This window comes from Antedon mediterranea, chromosome 9, assembly GCF_964355755.1.
Source record: "Antedon mediterranea chromosome 9, ecAntMedi1.1, whole genome shotgun sequence".
NCBI lineage: Eukaryota > Metazoa > Echinodermata > Crinoidea > Comatulida > Antedonidae > Antedon > Antedon mediterranea.
This window is the reverse complement of record NC_092678.1, coordinates 5,053,598-5,080,871: the sequence shown is the minus strand read 5'-3', so window position 1 is coordinate 5,080,871 and position 27,274 is coordinate 5,053,598. Positions and strand designations below refer to the sequence as shown.

The following is a 27,274-nucleotide window of genomic DNA, read 5'->3' as shown; positions in this document are numbered from 1 at the left end:
CAAATCCCCCTACTTATTTAACACTGATTAAAGAAGTTAGAAGTGAGGAAATTAATAGTAGGGCTAGGGCAGAAAAGCGAACACCTAAGGCAGTTAGTGCCAAGGCTGCGTTATGTAGCTATGAAGCCCTTAGCCATGAGGTAGAAGTTCTTAGAACTGAGCTACATCACCTCAAATCAACACCAAGCCCACCAGAGTCCACCCCTAACCCAAAAACGCGTTCTTCACCTGCGCCAAACACTAGGCCTAAAATATGTTATAATTGTGGCGAGGATGGGCACCACATGAGGGGTTGTCCCAACCCAACTAATGCCACATTAGTACAGCAGAAATTGGTCAAACGGTTTAATCAGGCGGGAAACGGCAGAGGGCATCCGGGAAGAAGGGACAACGGTCTGCCCCATCAGTAAAAAGGTCCCAACAAAAGAGAAAGGGAAACACTGGAACAAAAACATCCAATAATTTACTCCATAGTGCAATATCACAAACTAATAATCTTATAGGCGACCCTAGTGTCGTAACAATAATTGTTGACGGTCATATATGTAATGCAATGTTAGATACAGGCTCGCAAGTTACATGTATCAGTGAAGACTTTTATAAAGATAAATTAAGGGATAAGCCTATATACCCATTAACCGATTTAATAGTAACTGGTGCCGGCGGTCAGAACGTACCTTATCTAGGTTATATAGAGGTCAATTTAACGTTTCCTAAAGTCCAGACGGGCTATACTAAACAATTCCCAACATTAGCTTTAGTGTGCCCCAAATTAGGGAAGGGACTGTCTATGTTAATGGGCACCAACACCAGTATAGTTCGGGATCTGGCCACTGGCTGGACAAATACTAAGAAAAAGGGAAGGAAAGTAGGCCCCATACACTCTGCTTGGGCTGAAGTGTATAAAGAGGATAAGGCTAAGAAAGATAAACTAGGCCCCGTTAAAATATGTTCTCCTATGACAATACCTAGAGGAAAAATAGTAGAGGTAGAATGTGTTATAAAGAACACAGTACACCCTAACTTAGATGTGTTAATTGAAGCATCCCCGGATACCCCACTTCCTGGAGGGCTTTTAATCACACCCTTAATAGTCAAGTTAGAACATATGGGCCCAGTTAAACTTAGAGTTCCTTTGTCAAATTCTAGTAAAGAAATTAGGCTAAATAGAAACTTTAAGATTGCCACTGCTTTCATCCCCCAGTCTATAACGCATCACAGTCCGGAAGTTCACTGTAACTCAAGTACGGCCTCAAACAATTTTAATTTTGATAGCTCGCCAATTTCACATATAGATAAGGCGAAATTTATTAATTTACTTAATAATCATCCGAATGTTTTTTCAAAGAATGATTTAGATATAGGGAGAACTTCGGCTGTAAAACATAAAATACACCTAACTAATGACACCCCATTCCGTCAACCTTGTAGGAGGATACCCCCATCTGATTTCAATGATGCTAGGGACCACATTCAAGATTTATTAAGGAAGAATATCATTAGAGAGTCCGAAAGCCAGTATAGTTCTCCTATAGTATTAGTCAGGAAAAAGAAGACTAACGAAATTCGATTATGTATAGATTACAGACTTCTAAATTCTAGGACGGTTAGGGACCAATACAACGTCCCCAACATTGAAGATGCCCTTACAACCTTACGTGGTGCCAAATGGTTCTCATGTCTTGACCTCAAATCAGGCTATTACCAAATTGAAATGGCTGAGGAGGATAAAGCAAAAACTGCATTTTGGTGCCCATTGGGATTCTATGAATTTAACCGAATGCCCCAAGGGATCACTAATGCCCCCGCCACCTTCCAGCGACTAATGGAGAAGTGCATGGGGGAGTTAACATTTTCCGACGTTCTAGTTTATTTAGATGACTTACTAGTTTTTTCAACCACACTAGACGAACACCTAGCTAAGTTAGACAAAGTATTATCTAGGCTTGAAGAGTATGGCTTGAAACTAAATCCAGACAAGTGCAATTTTGCCCAAACTTCCATTAAGTGCTTGGGCCATGTCATTTCAGAGGATGGGGTAAGCACTGACCCAGATAAGGTAGAGGCTGTCAAATCTTGGCCCCGCCCCTCAAATGTAAAAGAATTGAAATCATTTCTAGGTTTTGCTGGTTATTATCGACGATTTATACAGCATTATAGCCATATTGCCAAACCATTAAACCAACTTATGACTAAGTATGACCCAATACGTAAACGAGGTAAAACGTTCAAAAAACCTAAATCCAATACTCCCTCAGACAGGCGCCCTAGTCCTAATACCCCATTTGGTACTAACTGGTCCGAATCATGTCAGGTGGCATTTGATTTACTAATAGATAAATTGTCTTCAGCCCCTATATTAGGATTCGCAGACTACAATTCACCATTTATTCTACATACCGACGCTAGTACAAGCGGGTTAGGTGCAGCCCTATATCAAGAGATAAATGGGATAAAGAGGGTAATTGCCTATGCTAGTCGTGGGTTATCCAAAAGTGAAGCCAATTATCCTGCTCATAAATTAGAATTTCTTGCCCTAAAATGGGCTGTGACTGAGAAATTTACTGACTATCTTTATGGTCAACGATTTGTAATTTACACCGATAATAACCCCTTAACGTACGTGTTGACGACAGCTAAGCTTGACGCTACAGGTCAAAGGTGGCTTGCCGCCCTGGTCAATTACAACTTTGATATTAAATACAAAGCAGGTAGAAACAATCAAGATGCAGACGGTCTTAGTCGTCGCCCACATGACCCCCCTTCCAATGACTTTGAATACGAACAATATCAAGAGAAAGCTGACGAAGTGTTAGGTAGAGTAAAATTTTCATCCTGTTCGTTCACAGCAGTCTGTAATGCTAAAATAGTTAATAAGTCTACTATACCTAATGATACAACACCCTTAGTTGAGTCAGTTAGTGATTCTCCTGATGCAATCCCCGCCATCTATGATAACCCTATTAGGCCTATAGATGGGCAGTCAACCTTGCCTAATGTTACTGCAGCGGAGTGGGTAGAGCATCAACAACAAGACCCTAATATAAAACCTATTTTTAAATTTGTATATAACAAACGGAAACCTACACAAGATGAACTCACAAAATTACCCGAGGAAACTAGGCTACTCCTGAGACAGTTTGATAAATTATTGGTAAAAGATAATATTCTATACCGCCAATTTGTAAATAATATCGGAGCTATGCAATTGCAATTAGTACTTCCAACCGCTTATAGAGATAAAGCATTTACTGGCTTACATGATGACATTGGTCACCCTGGGATGGAACGGACCTTGGATCTTGCCCGATCCAGATTTTATTGGCCTCGTATGTCCTCCCAAATTGAAGATAAATGTAGGTGTTGTGAACGATGTGTCCGAAGAAAGGCCCGTGCTACCAAAGCAGCCCCCCTAGTTAGTGTCAGAACCACCATGCCTATGGAATTAATGTGTATTGACTTTCTGTCTATAGAACCTGATTCTAAGGATACTAGAAATGTATTAGTTGTGACTGACCATTTCACTAGATATGCTATTGCTATCCCAACTAAGGACCAAAAAGCCCCCACAGTAGCAAAAGCTCTGTGGAATAATGTCTTTCAACATTATGGCTTTCCAAAACAATTACATTCAGATCAAGGCAGAGATTTCGAATCAAAAGTTATCCAAGATTTATGTAAATATTTAGGAGTAAGAAAATCTCGTACAACCCCATACCATCCCCAGGGTAATGGTCAGGTAGAACGGTTTAACCAAACCCTGCTTAAAATGCTAGGCACTCTAGAAAACCAAAAGAAAGAACATTGGCGAGACCATGTTGCACCCTTAGTGCATGCATACAATTGTACTAAGAATGATGCTACGGGAATGTCCCCATATTATTTAATGTTTGGTAGAGAAGCCCGCCTCCCAATTGACATCCAACTAGGTATTGACCCAAATCAAAATGGTTCACTTTCTCCAAGGGGATATGCCGACAAATTACGACATCGCCTAGAAACAGCACACAAATTAGCCCAGGAAATGGCAACCAAGAAAGCTAATGCCAATAAAGCCCGATATGATAGTAAAGTGCGTGAATGCACTATTTGCAAGGGTGATAGGGTACTAGTAAAAAATGTGCGCTTAAGGGGTAAACATAAACTTGCTGATAGGTGGGAAGAAACTATTTATGTGGTTTTGGAACAAATAGGGGACAACCCTGTGTACAAGATAGAACCTGAAGATAGTGATGGTCCTACTAGAACATTGCATAGAAATATGCTACTCCCATGTAGGTTTGCTACAGCAAAGGAAACTCCCCCTAAAAGTGGTACTAAAGAAAAACAAAGACAGAGAAAGCCTGTCACTCGACAAGGGCACAAAACGCCTAAGTCAACTGTCCCACAGCCAGAACTATCTGGACATGAAACAAGTGATAGTGATTTAGATTATTACATTCCAAATTCAGTTCGCACACTTCAACAACCAACAGATCCATCTATACCTCCTAATCTGGGTAATGACCAAAACGTGGCTCAAACTATTATTGACACCCCAATTGTTAACGAAATAGAACCTCAGATCAATGAGGAAGATGTAATAGTTAACCATGATATTAATGATATCGAAGATGCTGTTATTCATAATTTAGACAACAATGATAATGTTAATATTGATAATGCTAATAATGGGCCTGATATTCAACCTGATGTCCACGAACCACAGGCTAATACAGATGATACCTTACGTCCTAAACGGCTAAGAACACAGCCAGAAAGGTTAGGTTATTTTGCTCCCGGCCAACAAGTTACATCAACTTCTAATATGGTGGTCCAAGTCATTGGGATGCAAAACCAAATGTTTGCTGATATGATGCAATCTCAATTATCACTTTTAAGAGGCTCTAAGCCGAATTAATTTTATAATGTTATTTTTACTATATGTTTATATATACACGCCAATTTTGATTCCTTTTCAATGTAATATTTTTTTTCACTGTATATTTTATGTATTAAGACAGGTGAATTACGATCAAAAACTAAATGGTGACGTAGTTAAGCACTATTTTTAATGTAAATGTTGGTTACCATTGAGTTTGTTGAGCGTCGTCCGGGGACGGACGAATATTTTGGCAGGGTGAGTGTAACCCAGGCTACAAAAGTAGGCCAGTCAAAGAAGATGAAGGGTAACCCAGGCCACAAAAGTGTGCCAGTCTAAGAAGATGAAGGGTAACCCAGGCTACAAAAGTAGGCCAGTCAAAGAAGATGAAGGGTAACCCAGGCTACAAAAGTAGGCCAGTCAAAGAAGATGAAGGGTAACCCAGGCCACAAAAGTGTGCCAGTCTAAGAAGATGAAGGGTAACCCAGGCTACAAAAGTAGGCCAGTCAAAGAAGATGAAGGGTAACCCAGGCTACAAAAGTAGGCCAGTCAAAGAAGATGAAGGGTAACCCAGGCTACAAAAGTAGGCCAGTCAAAGAAGATGAAGGGTAACCCAGGCCACAAAAGTGTGCCAGTCTAAGAAGATGAAGGGTAACCCAGGCTACAAAAGTAGGCCAGTCAAAGAAGATGAAGGGTAACCCAGGCTACAAAAGTAGGCCAGTCAAAGAAGATGAAGGGTAACCCAGGCCACAAAAGTGTGCCAGTCTAAGAAGATGAAGGGTAACCCAGGCTACAAAAGTAGGCCAGTCAAAGAAGATGAAGGGTAACCCAGGCTACAAAAGTAGGCCAGTCAAAGAAGATGAAGGGTAACCCAGGCTACAAAAGTAGGCCAGTCAAAGAAGATGAAGGGTAACCCAGGCCACAAAAGTGTGCCAGTCTAAGAAGATGAAGGGTAACCCAGGCTACAAAAGTAGGCCAGTCAAAGAAGATGAAGGGTAACCCAGGCTACAAAAGTAGGCCAGTCAAAGAAGATGAAGGGTAACCCAGGCCACAAAAGTGTGCCAGTCTAAGAAGATGAAGGGTAACCCAGGCTACAAAAGTAGGCCAGTCAAAGAAGATGAAGGGTAACCCAGGCTACAAAAGTAGGCCAGTCAAAGAAGATGAAGGGTAACCCAGGCCACAAAAGTGTGCCAGTCAAAGAAGATGAAGGGTAACCCAGGCCACAAAAGTGTGCCAGTCTAAGAAGATGAAGGGTAACCCAGGCTACAAAAGTAGGCCAGTCAAAGAAGATGAAGGGTAACCCAGGCTACAAAAGTAGGCCAGTCAAAGAAGATGAAGGGTAACCCAGGCCACAAAAGTGTGCCAGTCTAAGAAGATGAAGGGTAACCCAGGCTACAAAAGTAGGCCAGTCAAAGAAGATGAAGGGTAACCCAGGCTACAAAAGTAGGCCAGTCAAAGAAGATGAAGGGTAACCCAGGCCACAAAAGTGTGCCAGTCAAAGAAGATGAAGGGTAACCCAGGCCACAAAAGTGTGCCAGTCTAAGAAGATGAAGGGTAACCCAGGCCACAAAAGTAGGCCAGTCAAAGAAGATGAAGGGTAACCCAGGCCACAAAAGTGTGCCAGTCCAAGGAAATTGCAACATTTACACATTCCTACTTCCTTACAAACAAAGAAAGTACTGACCAACATACTTTAAGTATGAGCTAATTATTTTAAGGATAAACTATTAGCTGATCAAACTCCAAATAAGGAAATAGGGCCACCATCATCTACCATTAGATAATGGTCCAGGAATGTATTTCGGAACAACAGGGTGGGGCCAAGACATATAAAAAAGACTGCAGAGTTGGGAAAAATCACAACTCAACTCTAAATCTATTGAGAGCAGTCAGGTCCTCCCTGATACTTTTTGTACGTTCTGAAAGAAGTTGTATTTACACTTATTCCTTGCTCAACAAATTCAGGTAAGATAACCAACATAAACTTATTATTTTGTAGCGTAAGTAACATAGCTAAGTCCTTTAGTTGTACTTGTTAACTACATATAGGATACTACTTTTATGTTTATCATTGCTCGTTGTCCAGCAATGAATTTATTATCTTAGATACAACTTGATATATTGTAAATATGTACTATATGTTTGACCACCTTATATCGTATTGATTGTATGTTTATATGTAAGTTAGAGTGTAGTAATAAGACCCTGTCATTATATACTCACTAGGCTATGATTTATTAGCTAATCCTAAATTATCCTTGAATGAAGCCTGTATAGAGAATTCTGTAGTTATAGGAATTAAATACAAAAAGGCTACCGTAGTACACAACTCAACTCTAAATCTATTGAGAGCAGTCAGGTCCTCCCTGATACTTTTTGTACGTTCTGAAAGAAGTTGTATTTACACTTATTCCTTGCTCAACAAATTCAGGTTGAGGGAAGATTGCCCAAGTTGGATTCTGTGTGTAAAGTCCACAGCCAGACGAGGGAATCGGTGGAGTGTATAAGCATCAAACTTCGAACGGGTTTATCACACCAAAAAGGGGACAAGCTCGACCACTGCCAGTTGTCAACAAACTTAAGTTTGACTTGTTATCTAAATCTTTAAGCATACTTAATTATAAGTCGCATATTGTATAAATTGTATTACGATTTAGAATAATAACACATCTACTATAAGCCAACTATTGTGTACTCTTTTATTTATTATCTATGTGTGTCTAGTGCCGCTGCCCCAATCAACTCGAACCCCGCTCACCTCAACCCTAAGTCGATAATCTTTTGTGTTGTGTGTAGAGCGGTTACATAAAAACTGGCGCCCAATGTGGGGCTTGAAAAGGCACTAGTTAGATAATAAATTTATAATTATATACTATATTGCATATTTTTATCATTGTATTATATTTCATGCTTTTCAATTTTACTTTATAATATTTTTGTACCCTTATATATCTAATCATTGTTTTATAATTTGTAATATTTGATCGTAATTTCACTTATTTTAATTTACAATTGTAACTTCTTATTTTGTATACCATGGATATATATGACTGGTGTATTAAACACAAGGTCGATCCTAGTCATGCTATTGCATTAAGGGGTGTATTGAAGGCCAATTATAGTCACGATAGAATACCTAATGCATTCAAAGAAATAGATCGATCCCAGGTTGTTGAAGTTATAGATGAAACAGATATCACTTTTCAATTACTACTTTCGTTTTCCAAACCTGTAGTAGATCTAAATATCCCCACAACCATTGACCACACAGATAACGAAACCTGGACTATTATAAAATGGGATGGGAAGACCCCAGAACAGGACACCCATATCCTACCCACAGATTTCCAGGGACAACTACAAAAATTTCTCTTAGAACATGGGAAAACCCTGAACGATCTTAGGCTAGACTCCATCCCCTCCGACACCAAAGAAGTAGTAGTAAAACACCTAATAGGCAACAACGTGCCCCGTACGGCCGGTGTTCGTCGGTTACGACAGTTTTCGGGACGGGTGCCAATCCCTTCAAATGAGGTAGACTTTGAGACTTGGTCTCAACTAGTCCAACAACTTTTAAGGGATGATAGCTTATCACAGGCTGAACAAAAGAGCATCTTAAGTCAAAGTCTCTTTCCTCCAGCACTTAATATCCTAAATAAAGTGACTGATAAATCAACTGCTAGGGAATGCCATGATGTACTTAATGAGGTCTATGGTTTGGCAGTGGATGCAGATGACCTCTATACTCTATTTAGGGAGACATATCAGTCGGAAGGGGAACTGCCCTCTAAATTTTTAATGCGCCTAGATGAAAATCTAACTAGGGCAACAAAGGCAGGGGCAGTTGGGGTAGCAAAGGCTGACCATATGAGACTAGCTCAATTTGTCCGTGGGCTAGTATATGACGAGATGCTATCATCTACATTAAACCTGAAACAACGCAAATCAAATCCCCCTACTTATTTAACACTGATTAAAGAAGTTAGAAGTGAGGAAATTAATAGTAGGGCTAGGGCAGAAAAGCGAACACCTAAGGCAGTTAGTGCCAAGGCTGCGTTATGTAGCTATGAAGCCCTTAGCCATGAGGTAGAAGTTCTTAGAACTGAGCTACATCACCTCAAATCAACACCAAGCCCACCAGAGTCCACCCCTAACCCAAAAACGCGTTCTTCACCTGCGCCAAACACTAGGCCTAAAATATGTTATAATTGTGGCGAGGATGGGCACCACATGAGGGGTTGTCCCAACCCAACTAATGCCACATTAGTACAGCAGAAATTGGTCAAACGGTTTAATCAGGCGGGAAACGGCAGAGGGCATCCGGGAAGAAGGGACAACGGTCTGCCCCATCAGTAAAAAGGTCCCAACAAAAGAGAAAGGGAAACACTGGAACAAAAACATCCAATAATTTACTCCATAGTGCAATATCACAAACTAATAATCTTATAGGCGACCCTAGTGTCGTAACAATAATTGTTGACGGTCATATATGTAATGCAATGTTAGATACAGGCTCGCAAGTTACATGTATCAGTGAAGACTTTTATAAAGATAAATTAAGGGATAAGCCTATATACCCATTAACCGATTTAATAGTAACTGGTGCCGGCGGTCAGAACGTACCTTATCTAGGTTATATAGAGGTCAATTTAACGTTTCCTAAAGTCCAGACGGGCTATACTAAACAATTCCCAACATTAGCTTTAGTGTGCCCCAAATTAGGGAAGGGACTGTCTATGTTAATGGGCACCAACACCAGTATAGTTCGGGATCTGGCCACTGGCTGGACAAATACTAAGAAAAAGGGAAGGAAAGTAGGCCCCATACACTCTGCTTGGGCTGAAGTGTATAAAGAGGATAAGGCTAAGAAAGATAAACTAGGCCCCGTTAAAATATGTTCTCCTATGACAATACCTAGAGGAAAAATAGTAGAGGTAGAATGTGTTATAAAGAACACAGTACACCCTAACTTAGATGTGTTAATTGAAGCATCCCCGGATACCCCACTTCCTGGAGGGCTTTTAATCACACCCTTAATAGTCAAGTTAGAACATATGGGCCCAGTTAAACTTAGAGTTCCTTTGTCAAATTCTAGTAAAGAAATTAGGCTAAATAGAAACTTTAAGATTGCCACTGCTTTCATCCCCCAGTCTATAACGCATCACAGTCCGGAAGTTCACTGTAACTCAAGTACGGCCTCAAACAATTTTAATTTTGATAGCTCGCCAATTTCACATATAGATAAGGCGAAATTTATTAATTTACTTAATAATCATCCGAATGTTTTTTCAAAGAATGATTTAGATATAGGGAGAACTTCGGCTGTAAAACATAAAATACACCTAACTAATGACACCCCATTCCGTCAACCTTGTAGGAGGATACCCCCATCTGATTTCAATGATGCTAGGGACCACATTCAAGATTTATTAAGGAAGAATATCATTAGAGAGTCCGAAAGCCAGTATAGTTCTCCTATAGTATTAGTCAGGAAAAAGAAGACTAACGAAATTCGATTATGTATAGATTACAGACTTCTAAATTCTAGGACGGTTAGGGACCAATACAACGTCCCCAACATTGAAGATGCCCTTACAACCTTACGTGGTGCCAAATGGTTCTCATGTCTTGACCTCAAATCAGGCTATTACCAAATTGAAATGGCTGAGGAGGATAAAGCAAAAACTGCATTTTGGTGCCCATTGGGATTCTATGAATTTAACCGAATGCCCCAAGGGATCACTAATGCCCCCGCCACCTTCCAGCGACTAATGGAGAAGTGCATGGGGGAGTTAACATTTTCCGACGTTCTAGTTTATTTAGATGACTTACTAGTTTTTTCAACCACACTAGACGAACACCTAGCTAAGTTAGACAAAGTATTATCTAGGCTTGAAGAGTATGGCTTGAAACTAAATCCAGACAAGTGCAATTTTGCCCAAACTTCCATTAAGTGCTTGGGCCATGTCATTTCAGAGGATGGGGTAAGCACTGACCCAGATAAGGTAGAGGCTGTCAAATCTTGGCCCCGCCCCTCAAATGTAAAAGAATTGAAATCATTTCTAGGTTTTGCTGGTTATTATCGACGATTTATACAGCATTATAGCCATATTGCCAAACCATTAAACCAACTTATGACTAAGTATGACCCAATACGTAAACGAGGTAAAACGTTCAAAAAACCTAAATCCAATACTCCCTCAGACAGGCGCCCTAGTCCTAATACCCCATTTGGTACTAACTGGTCCGAATCATGTCAGGTGGCATTTGATTTACTAATAGATAAATTGTCTTCAGCCCCTATATTAGGATTCGCAGACTACAATTCACCATTTATTCTACATACCGACGCTAGTACAAGCGGGTTAGGTGCAGCCCTATATCAAGAGATAAATGGGATAAAGAGGGTAATTGCCTATGCTAGTCGTGGGTTATCCAAAAGTGAAGCCAATTATCCTGCTCATAAATTAGAATTTCTTGCCCTAAAATGGGCTGTGACTGAGAAATTTACTGACTATCTTTATGGTCAACGATTTGTAATTTACACCGATAATAACCCCTTAACGTACGTGTTGACGACAGCTAAGCTTGACGCTACAGGTCAAAGGTGGCTTGCCGCCCTGGTCAATTACAACTTTGATATTAAATACAAAGCAGGTAGAAACAATCAAGATGCAGACGGTCTTAGTCGTCGCCCACATGACCCCCCTTCCAATGACTTTGAATACGAACAATATCAAGAGAAAGCTGACGAAGTGTTAGGTAGAGTAAAATTTTCATCCTGTTCGTTCACAGCAGTCTGTAATGCTAAAATAGTTAATAAGTCTACTATACCTAATGATACAACACCCTTAGTTGAGTCAGTTAGTGATTCTCCTGATGCAATCCCCGCCATCTATGATAACCCTATTAGGCCTATAGATGGGCAGTCAACCTTGCCTAATGTTACTGCAGCGGAGTGGGTAGAGCATCAACAACAAGACCCTAATATAAAACCTATTTTTAAATTTGTATATAACAAACGGAAACCTACACAAGATGAACTCACAAAATTACCCGAGGAAACTAGGCTACTCCTGAGACAGTTTGATAAATTATTGGTAAAAGATAATATTCTATACCGCCAATTTGTAAATAATATCGGAGCTATGCAATTGCAATTAGTACTTCCAACCGCTTATAGAGATAAAGCATTTACTGGCTTACATGATGACATTGGTCACCCTGGGATGGAACGGACCTTGGATCTTGCCCGATCCAGATTTTATTGGCCTCGTATGTCCTCCCAAATTGAAGATAAATGTAGGTGTTGTGAACGATGTGTCCGAAGAAAGGCCCGTGCTACCAAAGCAGCCCCCCTAGTTAGTGTCAGAACCACCATGCCTATGGAATTAATGTGTATTGACTTTCTGTCTATAGAACCTGATTCTAAGGATACTAGAAATGTATTAGTTGTGACTGACCATTTCACTAGATATGCTATTGCTATCCCAACTAAGGACCAAAAAGCCCCCACAGTAGCAAAAGCTCTGTGGAATAATGTCTTTCAACATTATGGCTTTCCAAAACAATTACATTCAGATCAAGGCAGAGATTTCGAATCAAAAGTTATCCAAGATTTATGTAAATATTTAGGAGTAAGAAAATCTCGTACAACCCCATACCATCCCCAGGGTAATGGTCAGGTAGAACGGTTTAACCAAACCCTGCTTAAAATGCTAGGCACTCTAGAAAACCAAAAGAAAGAACATTGGCGAGACCATGTTGCACCCTTAGTGCATGCATACAATTGTACTAAGAATGATGCTACGGGAATGTCCCCATATTATTTAATGTTTGGTAGAGAAGCCCGCCTCCCAATTGACATCCAACTAGGTATTGACCCAAATCAAAATGGTTCACTTTCTCCAAGGGGATATGCCGACAAATTACGACATCGCCTAGAAACAGCACACAAATTAGCCCAGGAAATGGCAACCAAGAAAGCTAATGCCAATAAAGCCCGATATGATAGTAAAGTGCGTGAATGCACTATTTGCAAGGGTGATAGGGTACTAGTAAAAAATGTGCGCTTAAGGGGTAAACATAAACTTGCTGATAGGTGGGAAGAAACTATTTATGTGGTTTTGGAACAAATAGGGGACAACCCTGTGTACAAGATAGAACCTGAAGATAGTGATGGTCCTACTAGAACATTGCATAGAAATATGCTACTCCCATGTAGGTTTGCTACAGCAAAGGAAACTCCCCCTAAAAGTGGTACTAAAGAAAAACAAAGACAGAGAAAGCCTGTCACTCGACAAGGGCACAAAACGCCTAAGTCAACTGTCCCACAGCCAGAACTATCTGGACATGAAACAAGTGATAGTGATTTAGATTATTACATTCCAAATTCAGTTCGCACACTTCAACAACCAACAGATCCATCTATACCTCCTAATCTGGGTAATGACCAAAACGTGGCTCAAACTATTATTGACACCCCAATTGTTAACGAAATAGAACCTCAGATCAATGAGGAAGATGTAATAGTTAACCATGATATTAATGATATCGAAGATGCTGTTATTCATAATTTAGACAACAATGATAATGTTAATATTGATAATGCTAATAATGGGCCTGATATTCAACCTGATGTCCACGAACCACAGGCTAATACAGATGATACCTTACGTCCTAAACGGCTAAGAACACAGCCAGAAAGGTTAGGTTATTTTGCTCCCGGCCAACAAGTTACATCAACTTCTAATATGGTGGTCCAAGTCATTGGGATGCAAAACCAAATGTTTGCTGATATGATGCAATCTCAATTATCACTTTTAAGAGGCTCTAAGCCGAATTAATTTTATAATGTTATTTTTACTATATGTTTATATATACACGCCAATTTTGATTCCTTTTCAATGTAATATTTTTTTTCACTGTATATTTTATGTATTAAGACAGGTGAATTACGATCAAAAACTAAATGGTGACGTAGTTAAGCACTATTTTTAATGTAAATGTTGGTTACCATTGAGTTTGTTGAGCGTCGTCCGGGGACGGACGAATATTTTGGCAGGGTGAGTGTAACCCAGGCTACAAAAGTAGGCCAGTCAAAGAAGATGAAGGGTAACCCAGGCCACAAAAGTGTGCCAGTCTAAGAAGATGAAGGGTAACCCAGGCTACAAAAGTAGGCCAGTCAAAGAAGATGAAGGGTAACCCAGGCTACAAAAGTAGGCCAGTCAAAGAAGATGAAGGGTAACCCAGGCCACAAAAGTGTGCCAGTCTAAGAAGATGAAGGGTAACCCAGGCTACAAAAGTAGGCCAGTCAAAGAAGATGAAGGGTAACCCAGGCCACAAAAGTGTGCCAGTCTAAGAAGATGAAGGGTAACCCAGGCCACAAAAGTGTGCCAGTCCAAGGAAATTGCAACATTTACACATTCCTACTTCCTTACAAACAAAGAAAGTACTGACCAACATACTTTAAGTATGAGCTAATTATTTTAAGGATAAACTATTAGCTGATCAAACTCCAAATAAGGAAATAGGGCCACCATCATCTACCATTAGATAATGGTCCAGGAATGTATTTCGGAACAACAGGGTGGGGCCAAGACATATAAAAAAGACTGCAGAGTTGGGAAAAATCACAACTCAACTCTAAATCTATTGAGAGCAGTCAGGTCCTCCCTGATACTTTTTGTACGTTCTGAAAGAAGTTGTATTTACACTTATTCCTTGCTCAACAAATTCAGGTAAGATAACCAACATAAACTTATTATTTTGTAGCGTAAGTAACATAGCTAAGTCCTTTAGTTGTACTTGTTAACTACATATAGGATACTACTTTTATGTTTATCATTGCTCGTTGTCCAGCAATGAATTTATTATCTTAGATACAACTTGATATATTGTAAATATGTACTATATGTTTGACCACCTTATATCGTATTGATTGTATGTTTATATGTAAGTTAGAGTGTAGTAATAAGACCCTGTCATTATATACTCACTAGGCTATGATTTATTAGCTAATCCTAAATTATCCTTGAATGAAGCCTGTATAGAGAATTCTGTAGTTATAGGAATTAAATACAAAAAGGCTACCGTAGTACACAACTCAACTCTAAATCTATTGAGAGCAGTCAGGTCCTCCCTGATACTTTTTGTACGTTCTGAAAGAAGTTGTATTTACACTTATTCCTTGCTCAACAAATTCAGGTTGAGGGAAGATTGCCCAAGTTGGATTCTGTGTGTAAAGTCCACAGCCAGACGAGGGAATCGGTGGAGTGTATAAGCATCAAACTTCGAACGGGTTTATCACACCAAAAAGGGGACAAGCTCGACCACTGCCAGTTGTCAACAAACTTAAGTTTGACTTGTTATCTAAATCTTTAAGCATACTTAATTATAAGTCGCATATTGTATAAATTGTATTACGATTTAGAATAATAACACATCTACTATAAGCCAACTATTGTGTACTCTTTTATTTATTATCTATGTGTGTCTAGTGCCGCTGCCCCAATCAACTCGAACCCCGCTCACCTCAACCCTAAGTCGATAATCTTTTGTGTTGTGTGTAGAGCGGTTACATAAAAACTGGCGCCCAATGTGGGGCTTGAAAAGGCACTAGTTAGATAATAAATTTATAATTATATACTATATTGCATATTTTTATCATTGTATTATATTTCATGCTTTTCAATTTTACTTTATAATATTTTTGTACCCTTATATATCTAATCATTGTTTTATAATTTGTAATATTTGATCGTAATTTCACTTATTTTAATTTACAATTGTAACTTCTTATTTTGTATACCATGGATATATATGACTGGTGTATTAAACACAAGGTCGATCCTAGTCATGCTATTGCATTAAGGGGTGTATTGAAGGCCAATTATAGTCACGATAGAATACCTAATGCATTCAAAGAAATAGATCGATCCCAGGTTGTTGAAGTTATAGATGAAACAGATATCACTTTTCAATTACTACTTTCGTTTTCCAAACCTGTAGTAGATCTAAATATCCCCACAACCATTGACCACACAGATAACGAAACCTGGACTATTATAAAATGGGATGGGAAGACCCCAGAACAGGACACCCATATCCTACCCACAGATTTCCAGGGACAACTACAAAAATTTCTCTTAGAACATGGGAAAACCCTGAACGATCTTAGGCTAGACTCCATCCCCTCCGACACCAAAGAAGTAGTAGTAAAACACCTAATAGGCAACAACGTGCCCCGTACGGCCGGTGTTCGTCGGTTACGACAGTTTTCGGGACGGGTGCCAATCCCTTCAAATGAGGTAGACTTTGAGACTTGGTCTCAACTAGTCCAACAACTTTTAAGGGATGATAGCTTATCACAGGCTGAACAAAAGAGCATCTTAAGTCAAAGTCTCTTTCCTCCAGCACTTAATATCCTAAATAAAGTGACTGATAAATCAACTGCTAGGGAATGCCATGATGTACTTAATGAGGTCTATGGTTTGGCAGTGGATGCAGATGACCTCTATACTCTATTTAGGGAGACATATCAGTCGGAAGGGGAACTGCCCTCTAAATTTTTAATGCGCCTAGATGAAAATCTAACTAGGGCAACAAAGGCAGGGGCAGTTGGGGTAGCAAAGGCTGACCATATGAGACTAGCTCAATTTGTCCGTGGGCTAGTATATGACGAGATGCTATCATCTACATTAAACCTGAAACAACGCAAATCAAATCCCCCTACTTATTTAACACTGATTAAAGAAGTTAGAAGTGAGGAAATTAATAGTAGGGCTAGGGCAGAAAAGCGAACACCTAAGGCAGTTAGTGCCAAGGCTGCGTTATGTAGCTATGAAGCCCTTAGCCATGAGGTAGAAGTTCTTAGAACTGAGCTACATCACCTCAAATCAACACCAAGCCCACCAGAGTCCACCCCTAACCCAAAAACGCGTTCTTCACCTGCGCCAAACACTAGGCCTAAAATATGTTATAATTGTGGCGAGGATGGGCACCACATGAGGGGTTGTCCCAACCCAACTAATGCCACATTAGTACAGCAGAAATTGGTCAAACGGTTTAATCAGGCGGGAAACGGCAGAGGGCATCCGGGAAGAAGGGACAACGGTCTGCCCCATCAGTAAAAAGGTCCCAACAAAAGAGAAAGGGAAACACTGGAACAAAAACATCCAATAATTTACTCCATAGTGCAATATCACAAACTAATAATCTTATAGGCGACCCTAGTGTCGTAACAATAATTGTTGACGGTCATATATGTAATGCAATGTTAGATACAGGCTCGCAAGTTACATGTATCAGTGAAGACTTTTATAAAGATAAATTAAGGGATAAGCCTATATACCCATTAACCGATTTAATAGTAACTGGTGCCGGCGGTCAGAACGTACCTTATCTAGGTTATATAGAGGTCAATTTAACGTTTCCTAAAGTCCAGACGGGCTATACTAAACAATTCCCAACATTAGCTTTAGTGTGCCCCAAATTAGGGAAGGGACTGTCTATGTTAATGGGCACCAACACCAGTATAGTTCGGGATCTGGCCACTGGCTGGACAAATACTAAGAAAAAGGGAAGGAAAGTAGGCCCCATACACTCTGCTTGGGCTGAAGTGTATAAAGAGGATAAGGCTAAGAAAGATAAACTAGGCCCCGTTAAAATATGTTCTCCTATGACAATACCTAGAGGAAAAATAGTAGAGGTAGAATGTGTTATAAAGAACACAGTACACCCTAACTTAGATGTGTTAATTGAAGCATCCCCGGATACCCCACTTCCTGGAGGGCTTTTAATCACACCCTTAATAGTCAAGTTAGAACATATGGGCCCAGTTAAACTTAGAGTTCCTTTGTCAAATTCTAGTAAAGAAATTAGGCTAAATAGAAACTTTAAGATTGCCACTGCTTTCATCCCCCAGTCTATAACGCATCACAGTCCGGAAGTTCACTGTAACTCAAGTACGGCCTCAAACAATTTTAATTTTGATAGCTCGCCAATTTCACATATAGATAAGGCGAAATTTATTAATTTACTTAATAATCATCCGAATGTTTTTTCAAAGAATGATTTAGATATAGGGAGAACTTCGGCTGTAAAACATAAAATACACCTAACTAATGACACCCCATTCCGTCAACCTTGTAGGAGGATACCCCCATCTGATTTCAATGATGCTAGGGACCACATTCAAGATTTATTAAGGAAGAATATCATTAGAGAGTCCGAAAGCCAGTATAGTTCTCCTATAGTATTAGTCAGGAAAAAGAAGACTAACGAAATTCGATTATGTATAGATTACAGACTTCTAAATTCTAGGACGGTTAGGGACCAATACAACGTCCCCAACATTGAAGATGCCCTTACAACCTTACGTGGTGCCAAATGGTTCTCATGTCTTGACCTCAAATCAGGCTATTACCAAATTGAAATGGCTGAGGAGGATAAAGCAAAAACTGCATTTTGGTGCCCATTGGGATTCTATGAATTTAACCGAATGCCCCAAGGGATCACTAATGCCCCCGCCACCTTCCAGCGACTAATGGAGAAGTGCATGGGGGAGTTAACATTTTCCGACGTTCTAGTTTATTTAGATGACTTACTAGTTTTTTCAACCACACTAGACGAACACCTAGCTAAGTTAGACAAAGTATTATCTAGGCTTGAAGAGTATGGCTTGAAACTAAATCCAGACAAGTGCAATTTTGCCCAAACTTCCATTAAGTGCTTGGGCCATGTCATTTCAGAGGATGGGGTAAGCACTGACCCAGATAAGGTAGAGGCTGTCAAATCTTGGCCCCGCCCCTCAAATGTAAAAGAATTGAAATCATTTCTAGGTTTTGCTGGTTATTATCGACGATTTATACAGCATTATAGCCATATTGCCAAACCATTAAACCAACTTATGACTAAGTATGACCCAATACGTAAACGAGGTAAAACGTTCAAAAAACCTAAATCCAATACTCCCTCAGACAGGCGCCCTAGTCCTAATACCCCATTTGGTACTAACTGGTCCGAATCATGTCAGGTGGCATTTGATTTACTAATAGATAAATTGTCTTCAGCCCCTATATTAGGATTCGCAGACTACAATTCACCATTTATTCTACATACCGACGCTAGTACAAGCGGGTTAGGTGCAGCCCTATATCAAGAGATAAATGGGATAAAGAGGGTAATTGCCTATGCTAGTCGTGGGTTATCCAAAAGTGAAGCCAATTATCCTGCTCATAAATTAGAATTTCTTGCCCTAAAATGGGCTGTGACTGAGAAATTTACTGACTATCTTTATGGTCAACGATTTGTAATTTACACCGATAATAACCCCTTAACGTACGTGTTGACGACAGCTAAGCTTGACGCTACAGGTCAAAGGTGGCTTGCCGCCCTGGTCAATTACAACTTTGATATTAAATACAAAGCAGGTAGAAACAATCAAGATGCAGACGGTCTTAGTCGTCGCCCACATGACCCCCCTTCCAATGACTTTGAATACGAACAATATCAAGAGAAAGCTGACGAAGTGTTAGGTAGAGTAAAATTTTCATCCTGTTCGTTCACAGCAGTCTGTAATGCTAAAATAGTTAATAAGTCTACTATACCTAATGATACAACACCCTTAGTTGAGTCAGTTAGTGATTCTCCTGATGCAATCCCCGCCATCTATGATAACCCTATTAGGCCTATAGATGGGCAGTCAACCTTGCCTAATGTTACTGCAGCGGAGTGGGTAGAGCATCAACAACAAGACCCTAATATAAAACCTATTTTTAAATTTGTATATAACAAACGGAAACCTACACAAGATGAACTCACAAAATTACCCGAGGAAACTAGGCTACTCCTGAGACAGTTTGATAAATTATTGGTAAAAGATAATATTCTATACCGCCAATTTGTAAATAATATCGGAGCTATGCAATTGCAATTAGTACTTCCAACCGCTTATAGAGATAAAGCATTTACTGGCTTACATGATGACATTGGTCACCCTGGGATGGAACGGACCTTGGATCTTGCCCGATCCAGATTTTATTGGCCTCGTATGTCCTCCCAAATTGAAGATAAATGTAGGTGTTGTGAACGATGTGTCCGAAGAAAGGCCCGTGCTACCAAAGCAGCCCCCCTAGTTAGTGTCAGAACCACCATGCCTATGGAATTAATGTGTATTGACTTTCTGTCTATAGAACCTGATTCTAAGGATACTAGAAATGTATTAGTTGTGACTGACCATTTCACTAGATATGCTATTGCTATCCCAACTAAGGACCAAAAAGCCCCCACAGTAGCAAAAGCTCTGTGGAATAATGTCTTTCAACATTATGGCTTTCCAAAACAATTACATTCAGATCAAGGCAGAGATTTCGAATCAAAAGTTATCCAAGATTTATGTAAATATTTAGGAGTAAGAAAATCTCGTACAACCCCATACCATCCCCAGGGTAATGGTCAGGTAGAACGGTTTAACCAAACCCTGCTTAAAATGCTAGGCACTCTAGAAAACCAAAAGAAAGAACATTGGCGAGACCATGTTGCACCCTTAGTGCATGCATACAATTGTACTAAGAATGATGCTACGGGAATGTCCCCATATTATTTAATGTTTGGTAGAGAAGCCCGCCTCCCAATTGACATCCAACTAGGTATTGACCCAAATCAAAATGGTTCACTTTCTCCAAGGGGATATGCCGACAAATTACGACATCGCCTAGAAACAGCACACAAATTAGCCCAGGAAATGGCAACCAAGAAAGCTAATGCCAATAAAGCCCGATATGATAGTAAAGTGCGTGAATGCACTATTTGCAAGGGTGATAGGGTACTAGTAAAAAATGTGCGCTTAAGGGGTAAACATAAACTTGCTGATAGGTGGGAAGAAACTATTTATGTGGTTTTGGAACAAATAGGGGACAACCCTGTGTACAAGATAGAACCTGAAGATAGTGATGGTCCTACTAGAACATTGCATAGAAATATGCTACTCCCATGTAGGTTTGCTACAGCAAAGGAAACTCCCCCTAAAAGTGGTACTAAAGAAAAACAAAGACAGAGAAAGCCTGTCACTCGACAAGGGCACAAAACGCCTAAGTCAACTGTCCCACAGCCAGAACTATCTGGACATGAAACAAGTGATAGTGATTTAGATTATTACATTCCAAATTCAGTTCGCACACTTCAACAACCAACAGATCCATCTATACCTCCTAATCTGGGTAATGACCAAAACGTGGCTCAAACTATTATTGACACCCCAATTGTTAACGAAATAGAACCTCAGATCAATGAGGAAGATGTAATAGTTAACCATGATATTAATGATATCGAAGATGCTGTTATTCATAATTTAGACAACAATGATAATGTTAATATTGATAATGCTAATAATGGGCCTGATATTCAACCTGATGTCCACGAACCACAGGCTAATACAGATGATACCTTACGTCCTAAACGGCTAAGAACACAGCCAGAAAGGTTAGGTTATTTTGCTCCCGGCCAACAAGTTACATCAACTTCTAATATGGTGGTCCAAGTCATTGGGATGCAAAACCAAATGTTTGCTGATATGATGCAATCTCAATTATCACTTTTAAGAGGCTCTAAGCCGAATTAATTTTATAATGTTATTTTTACTATATGTTTATATATACACGCCAATTTTGATTCCTTTTCAATGTAATATTTTTTTTCACTGTATATTTTATGTATTAAGACAGGTGAATTACGATCAAAAACTAAATGGTGACGTAGTTAAGCACTATTTTTAATGTAAATGTTGGTTACCATTGAGTTTGTTGAGCGTCGTCCGGGGACGGACGAATATTTTGGCAGGGTGAGTGTAACCCAGGCTACAAAAGTAGGCCAGTCAAAGAAGATGAAGGGTAACCCAGGCCACAAAAGTGTGCCAGTCTAAGAAGATGAAGGGTAACCCAGGCTACAAAAGTAGGCCAGTCAAAGAAGATGAAGGGTAACCCAGGCTACAAAAGTAGGCCAGTCAAAGAAGATGAAGGGTAACCCAGGCCACAAAAGTGTGCCAGTCTAAGAAGATGAAGGGTAACCCAGGCTACAAAAGTAGGCCAGTCAAAGAAGATGAAGGGTAACCCAGGCTACAAAAGTAGGCCAGTCAAAGAAGATGAAGGGTAACCCAGGCTACAAAAGTAGGCCAGTCAAAGAAGATGAAGGGTAACCCAGGCCACAAAAGTGTGCCAGTCTAAGAAGATGAAGGGTAACCCAGGCTACAAAAGTAGGCCAGTCAAAGAAGATGAAGGGTAACCCAGGCTACAAAAGTAGGCCAGTCAAAGAAGATGAAGGGTAACCCAGGCCACAAAAGTGTGCCAGTCTAAGAAGATGAAGGGTAACCCAGGCTACAAAAGTAGGCCAGTCAAAGAAGATGAAGGGTAACCCAGGCTACAAAAGTAGGCCAGTCAAAGAAGATGAAGGGTAACCCAGGCTACAAAAGTAGGCCAGTCAAAGAAGATGAAGGGTAACCCAGGCCACAAAAGTGTGCCAGTCTAAGAAGATGAAGGGTAACCCAGGCTACAAAAGTAGGCCAGTCAAAGAAGATGAAGGGTAACCCAGGCTACAAAAGTAGGCCAGTCAAAGAAGATGAAGGGTAACCCAGGCCACAAAAGTGTGCCAGTCTAAGAAGATGAAGGGTAACCCAGGCCACAAAAGTGTGCCAGTCTAAGAAGATGAAGGGTAACCCAGGCCACAAAAGTGTGCCAGTCCAAGGAAATTGCAACATTTACACATTCCTACTTCCTTACAAACAAAGAAAGTACTGACCAACATACTTTAAGTATGAGCTAATTATTTTAAGGATAAACTATTAGCTGATCAAACTCCAAATAAGGAAATAGGGCCACCATCATCTACCATTAGATAATGGTCCAGGAATGTATTTCGGAACAACAGGGTGGGGCCAAGACATATAAAAAAGACTGCAGAGTTGGGAAAAATCACAACTCAACTCTAAATCTATTGAGAGCAGTCAGGTCCTCCCTGATACTTTTTGTACGTTCTGAAAGAAGTTGTATTTACACTTATTCCTTGCTCAACAAATTCAGGTAAGATAACCAACATAAACTTATTATTTTGTAGCGTAAGTAACATAGCTAAGTCCTTTAGTTGTACTTGTTAACTACATATAGGATACTACTTTTATGTTTATCATTGCTCGTTGTCCAGCAATGAATTTATTATCTTAGATACAACTTGATATATTGTAAATATGTACTATATGTTTGACCACCTTATATCGTATTGATTGTATGTTTATATGTAAGTTAGAGTGTAGTAATAAGACCCTGTCATTATATACTCACTAGGCTATGATTTATTAGCTAATCCTAAATTATCCTTGAATGAAGCCTGTATAGAGAATTCTGTAGTTATAGGAATTAAATACAAAAAGGCTACCGTAGTACACAACTCAACTCTAAATCTATTGAGAGCAGTCAGGTCCTCCCTGATACTTTTTGTACGTTCTGAAAGAAGTTGTATTTACACTTATTCCTTGCTCAACAAATTCAGGTTGAGGGAAGATTGCCCAAGTTGGATTCTGTGTGTAAAGTCCACAGCCAGACGAGGGAATCGGTGGAGTGTATAAGCATCAAACTTCGAACGGGTTTATCACACCAAAAAGGGGACAAGCTCGACCACTGCCAGTTGTCAACAAACTTAAGTTTGACTTGTTATCTAAATCTTTAAGCATACTTAATTATAAGTCGCATATTGTATAAATTGTATTACGATTTAGAATAATAACACATCTACTATAAGCCAACTATTGTGTACTCTTTTATTTATTATCTATGTGTGTCTAGTGCCGCTGCCCCAATCAACTCGAACCCCGCTCACCTCAACCCTAAGTCGATAATCTTTTGTGTTGTGTGTAGAGCGGTTACAATAAGTAAAAATCTGTCTACACTATCAAACTTTATGTGACAACAAAGTGTGATGTGCCCATATATGGTAGTGATATGCTTATAATATGGTAGTGATATGACATCATCATGTCCATGTATGGGCAAATCACATTCTTTTGTCACATAAAGTTTGATAGTGGACAGAGCTTTAGATACTAAAAATTACCTTGGTAAATGTGCTTCTGCCATCCACAACAAGTCCACATTGCATGCAATAACTGGTAGATGTCTCTTAGGCACTTGGTAAGGCTTGCTGTTGAGGTCACCATTCGTTAACACTGTGTCAATCACAAGCTGTAGGCTACGCTCCCACTTCACTGGTTCTCCAAATAATACAACAGCATCGATTTGAGGGTGATCAATTTGTTTTTCTTTTATATGCTATAAAATCACATTTGAACAAATTTTAATTTTAAAATTTAATAATTTTACTACGTTCAATGCCCGCAGTCAACATAGATTAAGTAAAAATGAGCTTAAAGCTCTATCCACACTATCAAACTAGTTTGACAAAAAAGTGTGATTTGCCCAATTATGGTATTGATATGCCTAAATATGGTAATGATATGCTCAAATATGGTAATGATATGCTCAAATATGGTAGTGATATGACATCATCATGTCCATATATGGGCACATCACATTTTTTGTCACATAAACTTTGATAGTGTAGACAGAGCGTTAATGGATATAGAGGCTTGGTTTGTGCCACTGTTATTTCAAATAAGGTTATTATTATTATTCAAATGAGTTGTTACCTTCTGCAGCATTCTCCGCCTGGAATGGTCAACGCAATCAAGATGTGGGTACAAGTCACGTAGTTCATCAACTGTTGTAATCTTATGGAAACCAAGTCTAAAGAAAAGTAAGAATATGCTTAATGCACTATCTATGTTATTACTGCTGTATATTATAAAAATAATGAATGTTTATGAGTGCAATGGTACAAATAATGGCACGAGGTGAATGATGAAAGGTTATATCAACGAGGCAAAGCCGAGTTGATATAACCTTTCATCATTCACCAAGTGCCATTATTTGTACCATTACACGAATACAAAACATTCATTATTTGTTTTATATAACATCTAGACGTTTTTTTTTCGTACACAAAAATGTTTCAAAAAGTACTATTTAGCGATCGTTGAATAGTGCGTACTATTGCACGCCATGTGACCCACATTCGTCCAATCAAATGACAGGAATTTATATAGGTGTTATATAAAAATATCTATGGTTTAAATAGTTATTGCACGCTAAGTTAATTCAAGCAGTCTAACTCATTGCCATATTCTTCATCTGTACCTTTCTCTCACTGTTCCTTAAGTACTAACTTAATGTTAACTTTGTTCAATTGGTATAAACCTTACACCTTGGCTATATCTCTCACTGGTCCTTAAGTACTAACTTAATATTAACTTTGTTCAATTGGTATAAACCTTACACCTTTGCTATATCTCTCACTGGTCCTTAAGTACTAACTTAATGTTAACTTTGTTCAATTGGTATAGACCTTACCCCTTTGCTATATCTCTCACTGGTCCTTGACCAGAAACAAGTATATGCTTATCATGTAAATGACGACACATCTTTAAAGGACTATGGGACATGACAACTTGATCTGAAGATATCTGAAATGTAAACCACAACAAGTATTTAAGTAAAATGAATTAATATATGATCATAACAATACTGTAGTACATATGGGGTACAGAAAGTAAATCAATGCATGGAGGTATGTTGTTATGCTGGGTGCAGGGAGGCGTGAACACCCATAGAATTCAACCAATCTGAAACTATTGTTTATTTTTTCCCAACCTACCCTCAACTTTTTAAAACTTTTCTAGCCAAATCCACTGGTTGTATCTCATAATAAATTAATTTAAAAACGCCGCATAATTGCTTTTGATCATCAAATCAAATACATATTTCTTTATCTTTAAATTCTCTAAACCTGGATTACCTGTGAGTCATATATTAAGCACCCATTCAGACATGCAAATCCCACAGTGTAAATAACAGTACACTATTTATTTTCGTTTCCTCATCTCTCTTTAATATTAATTTATTCACTATCTCAATTGACATTCTAAATCAGTTTCTCTTTGTTAATGTTCTATAGTCCTTTTCAAGTGGACACTACAATCTGTTGTATGTCATGGGTACATGATAATGTTTACAACCAAATCTACAATCTTGTTCTAGATTATTTATTTATTTTCACTATTTTATTGGGTTTTTTTAGGAAAAAGGGGATATAAATATCAGTAAAGGAAAAATTTTTATTCTTATTTATTCCCACCGCCCCACACTAATAACAAGAGGCACATATCTTTGATAATAATACCTTAAACTGAAGCATATCTGACAGCTGTTCGGCTTTGGTCTGCCTCAGACAATTCCCTGCATTCGTCACAAATACGACGGGTACGCGTAGTTTGCCGTGACGATCTCGCAGCTTTTTGAAAGCGCTGGTCGCTTCTGGTAGAACTTGTTGACCGCGGCATAGCACCCCGTCAATGTCAAACAGAAGCCCAAATGAAGGCTCATGCTGGAATCAGAAAAAAAATAAATAAAAAATATTATTAAATCAAATAACTATTAATTATTATATTATAAAAGATATTTTGTATAAATGTATTTACTATTTAATTTAAGATTTAAGTTATATTTATATTATTATATTATGTTAATTTAGCAATTAATTACAGTATATACTACACAGAACATTACTGTATAGATAGCGAATTATAATATCAAAAGAATTCATTTATTTCCTCTTTGCTTATGCTCTTTTAAATGGTGTTTAATATTCCTTTCAAAAAATTTCAAGTATAAAAATTATATAAATATTATTTATTTTTAATAATATCTGAAGATATGATAAAAACCACTTTAAACATAAATAAATCAACATTGATTTGATGTACAACCATAAACGTAACAAAATGCGGACAAAATACCATACATGATAATGATTGATAGTTTAAGCATGGAGGTATAACGGTTTAAGCACCGGTGCTAAGCAGCCTAACACCAATCACACAGTACGAAAACGTGAGTCGACCGAGTGTACTACCGGGTTGACATCGCTAAGTAAGCGGCTAACAGGTTAGCGAATGTTACTTTACGAAATAAGCACAGATACTAACCCGCCTTTCGAAATTCCCATTGAAACATGTTCTGCTATGGTTACTTCCAACTACTGTGCAATTTACCGGTCGTAACAACTTGTTTAGGCCTTTCACAAGGAGGTTTTCTAGAGCGGTTGCCATCACCAACACCTCAGCATTGCTTCGCACATCGATCTTGCTCAGCTGTAAGTCTTTTTTCATGAAAATTTATGACGTCAAGGTAGGTGTGACCAATAGGAACGCGCGTGACAAAACATGTGATTAACAGCAGTTCTCATCAATGGGTACGTTTATCCATCACGGAACTTGTATGATTGTAAACAAAGCATGATAGGTAATTTTTG

General features: G+C 39.0%; 2 protein-coding genes across 2 annotated transcripts in view; one reads left to right on the top strand and one right to left on the bottom strand.

Annotated features, from left to right (window-relative positions):
* LOC140058464 (haloacid dehalogenase-like hydrolase domain-containing 5) overlaps positions 1–27,099 on the bottom strand; it is a 40,127-nt gene extending 13,028 nt beyond the window's left edge. Inside the window, exons 1-5 of the mRNA XM_072104085.1 lie at positions 26,949–27,099; positions 26,144–26,347; positions 25,315–25,427; positions 24,555–24,651; positions 23,963–24,177 (exon numbers count right to left, since the gene is read on the bottom strand). Of these exons, the coding sequence (XP_071960186.1) occupies positions 23,963–24,177; positions 24,555–24,651; positions 25,315–25,427; positions 26,144–26,347; positions 26,949–27,071 (752 nt within the window). The 5' untranslated portion in view covers positions 27,072–27,099. The remainder of the gene's footprint in view (positions 1–23,962; positions 24,178–24,554; positions 24,652–25,314; positions 25,428–26,143; positions 26,348–26,948) is intronic.
* LOC140059270 (paraneoplastic antigen Ma2 homolog) lies at positions 15,673–17,143 on the top strand. The gene has a single exon (XM_072105137.1). The coding sequence runs from the start codon at positions 15,673–15,675 to the stop codon at positions 16,990–16,992; it is 1,320 nt and encodes a 439-aa protein (XP_071961238.1). The 3' UTR covers positions 16,993–17,143.
* Positions 27,100–27,274: the final 175 nt, after the last annotated feature.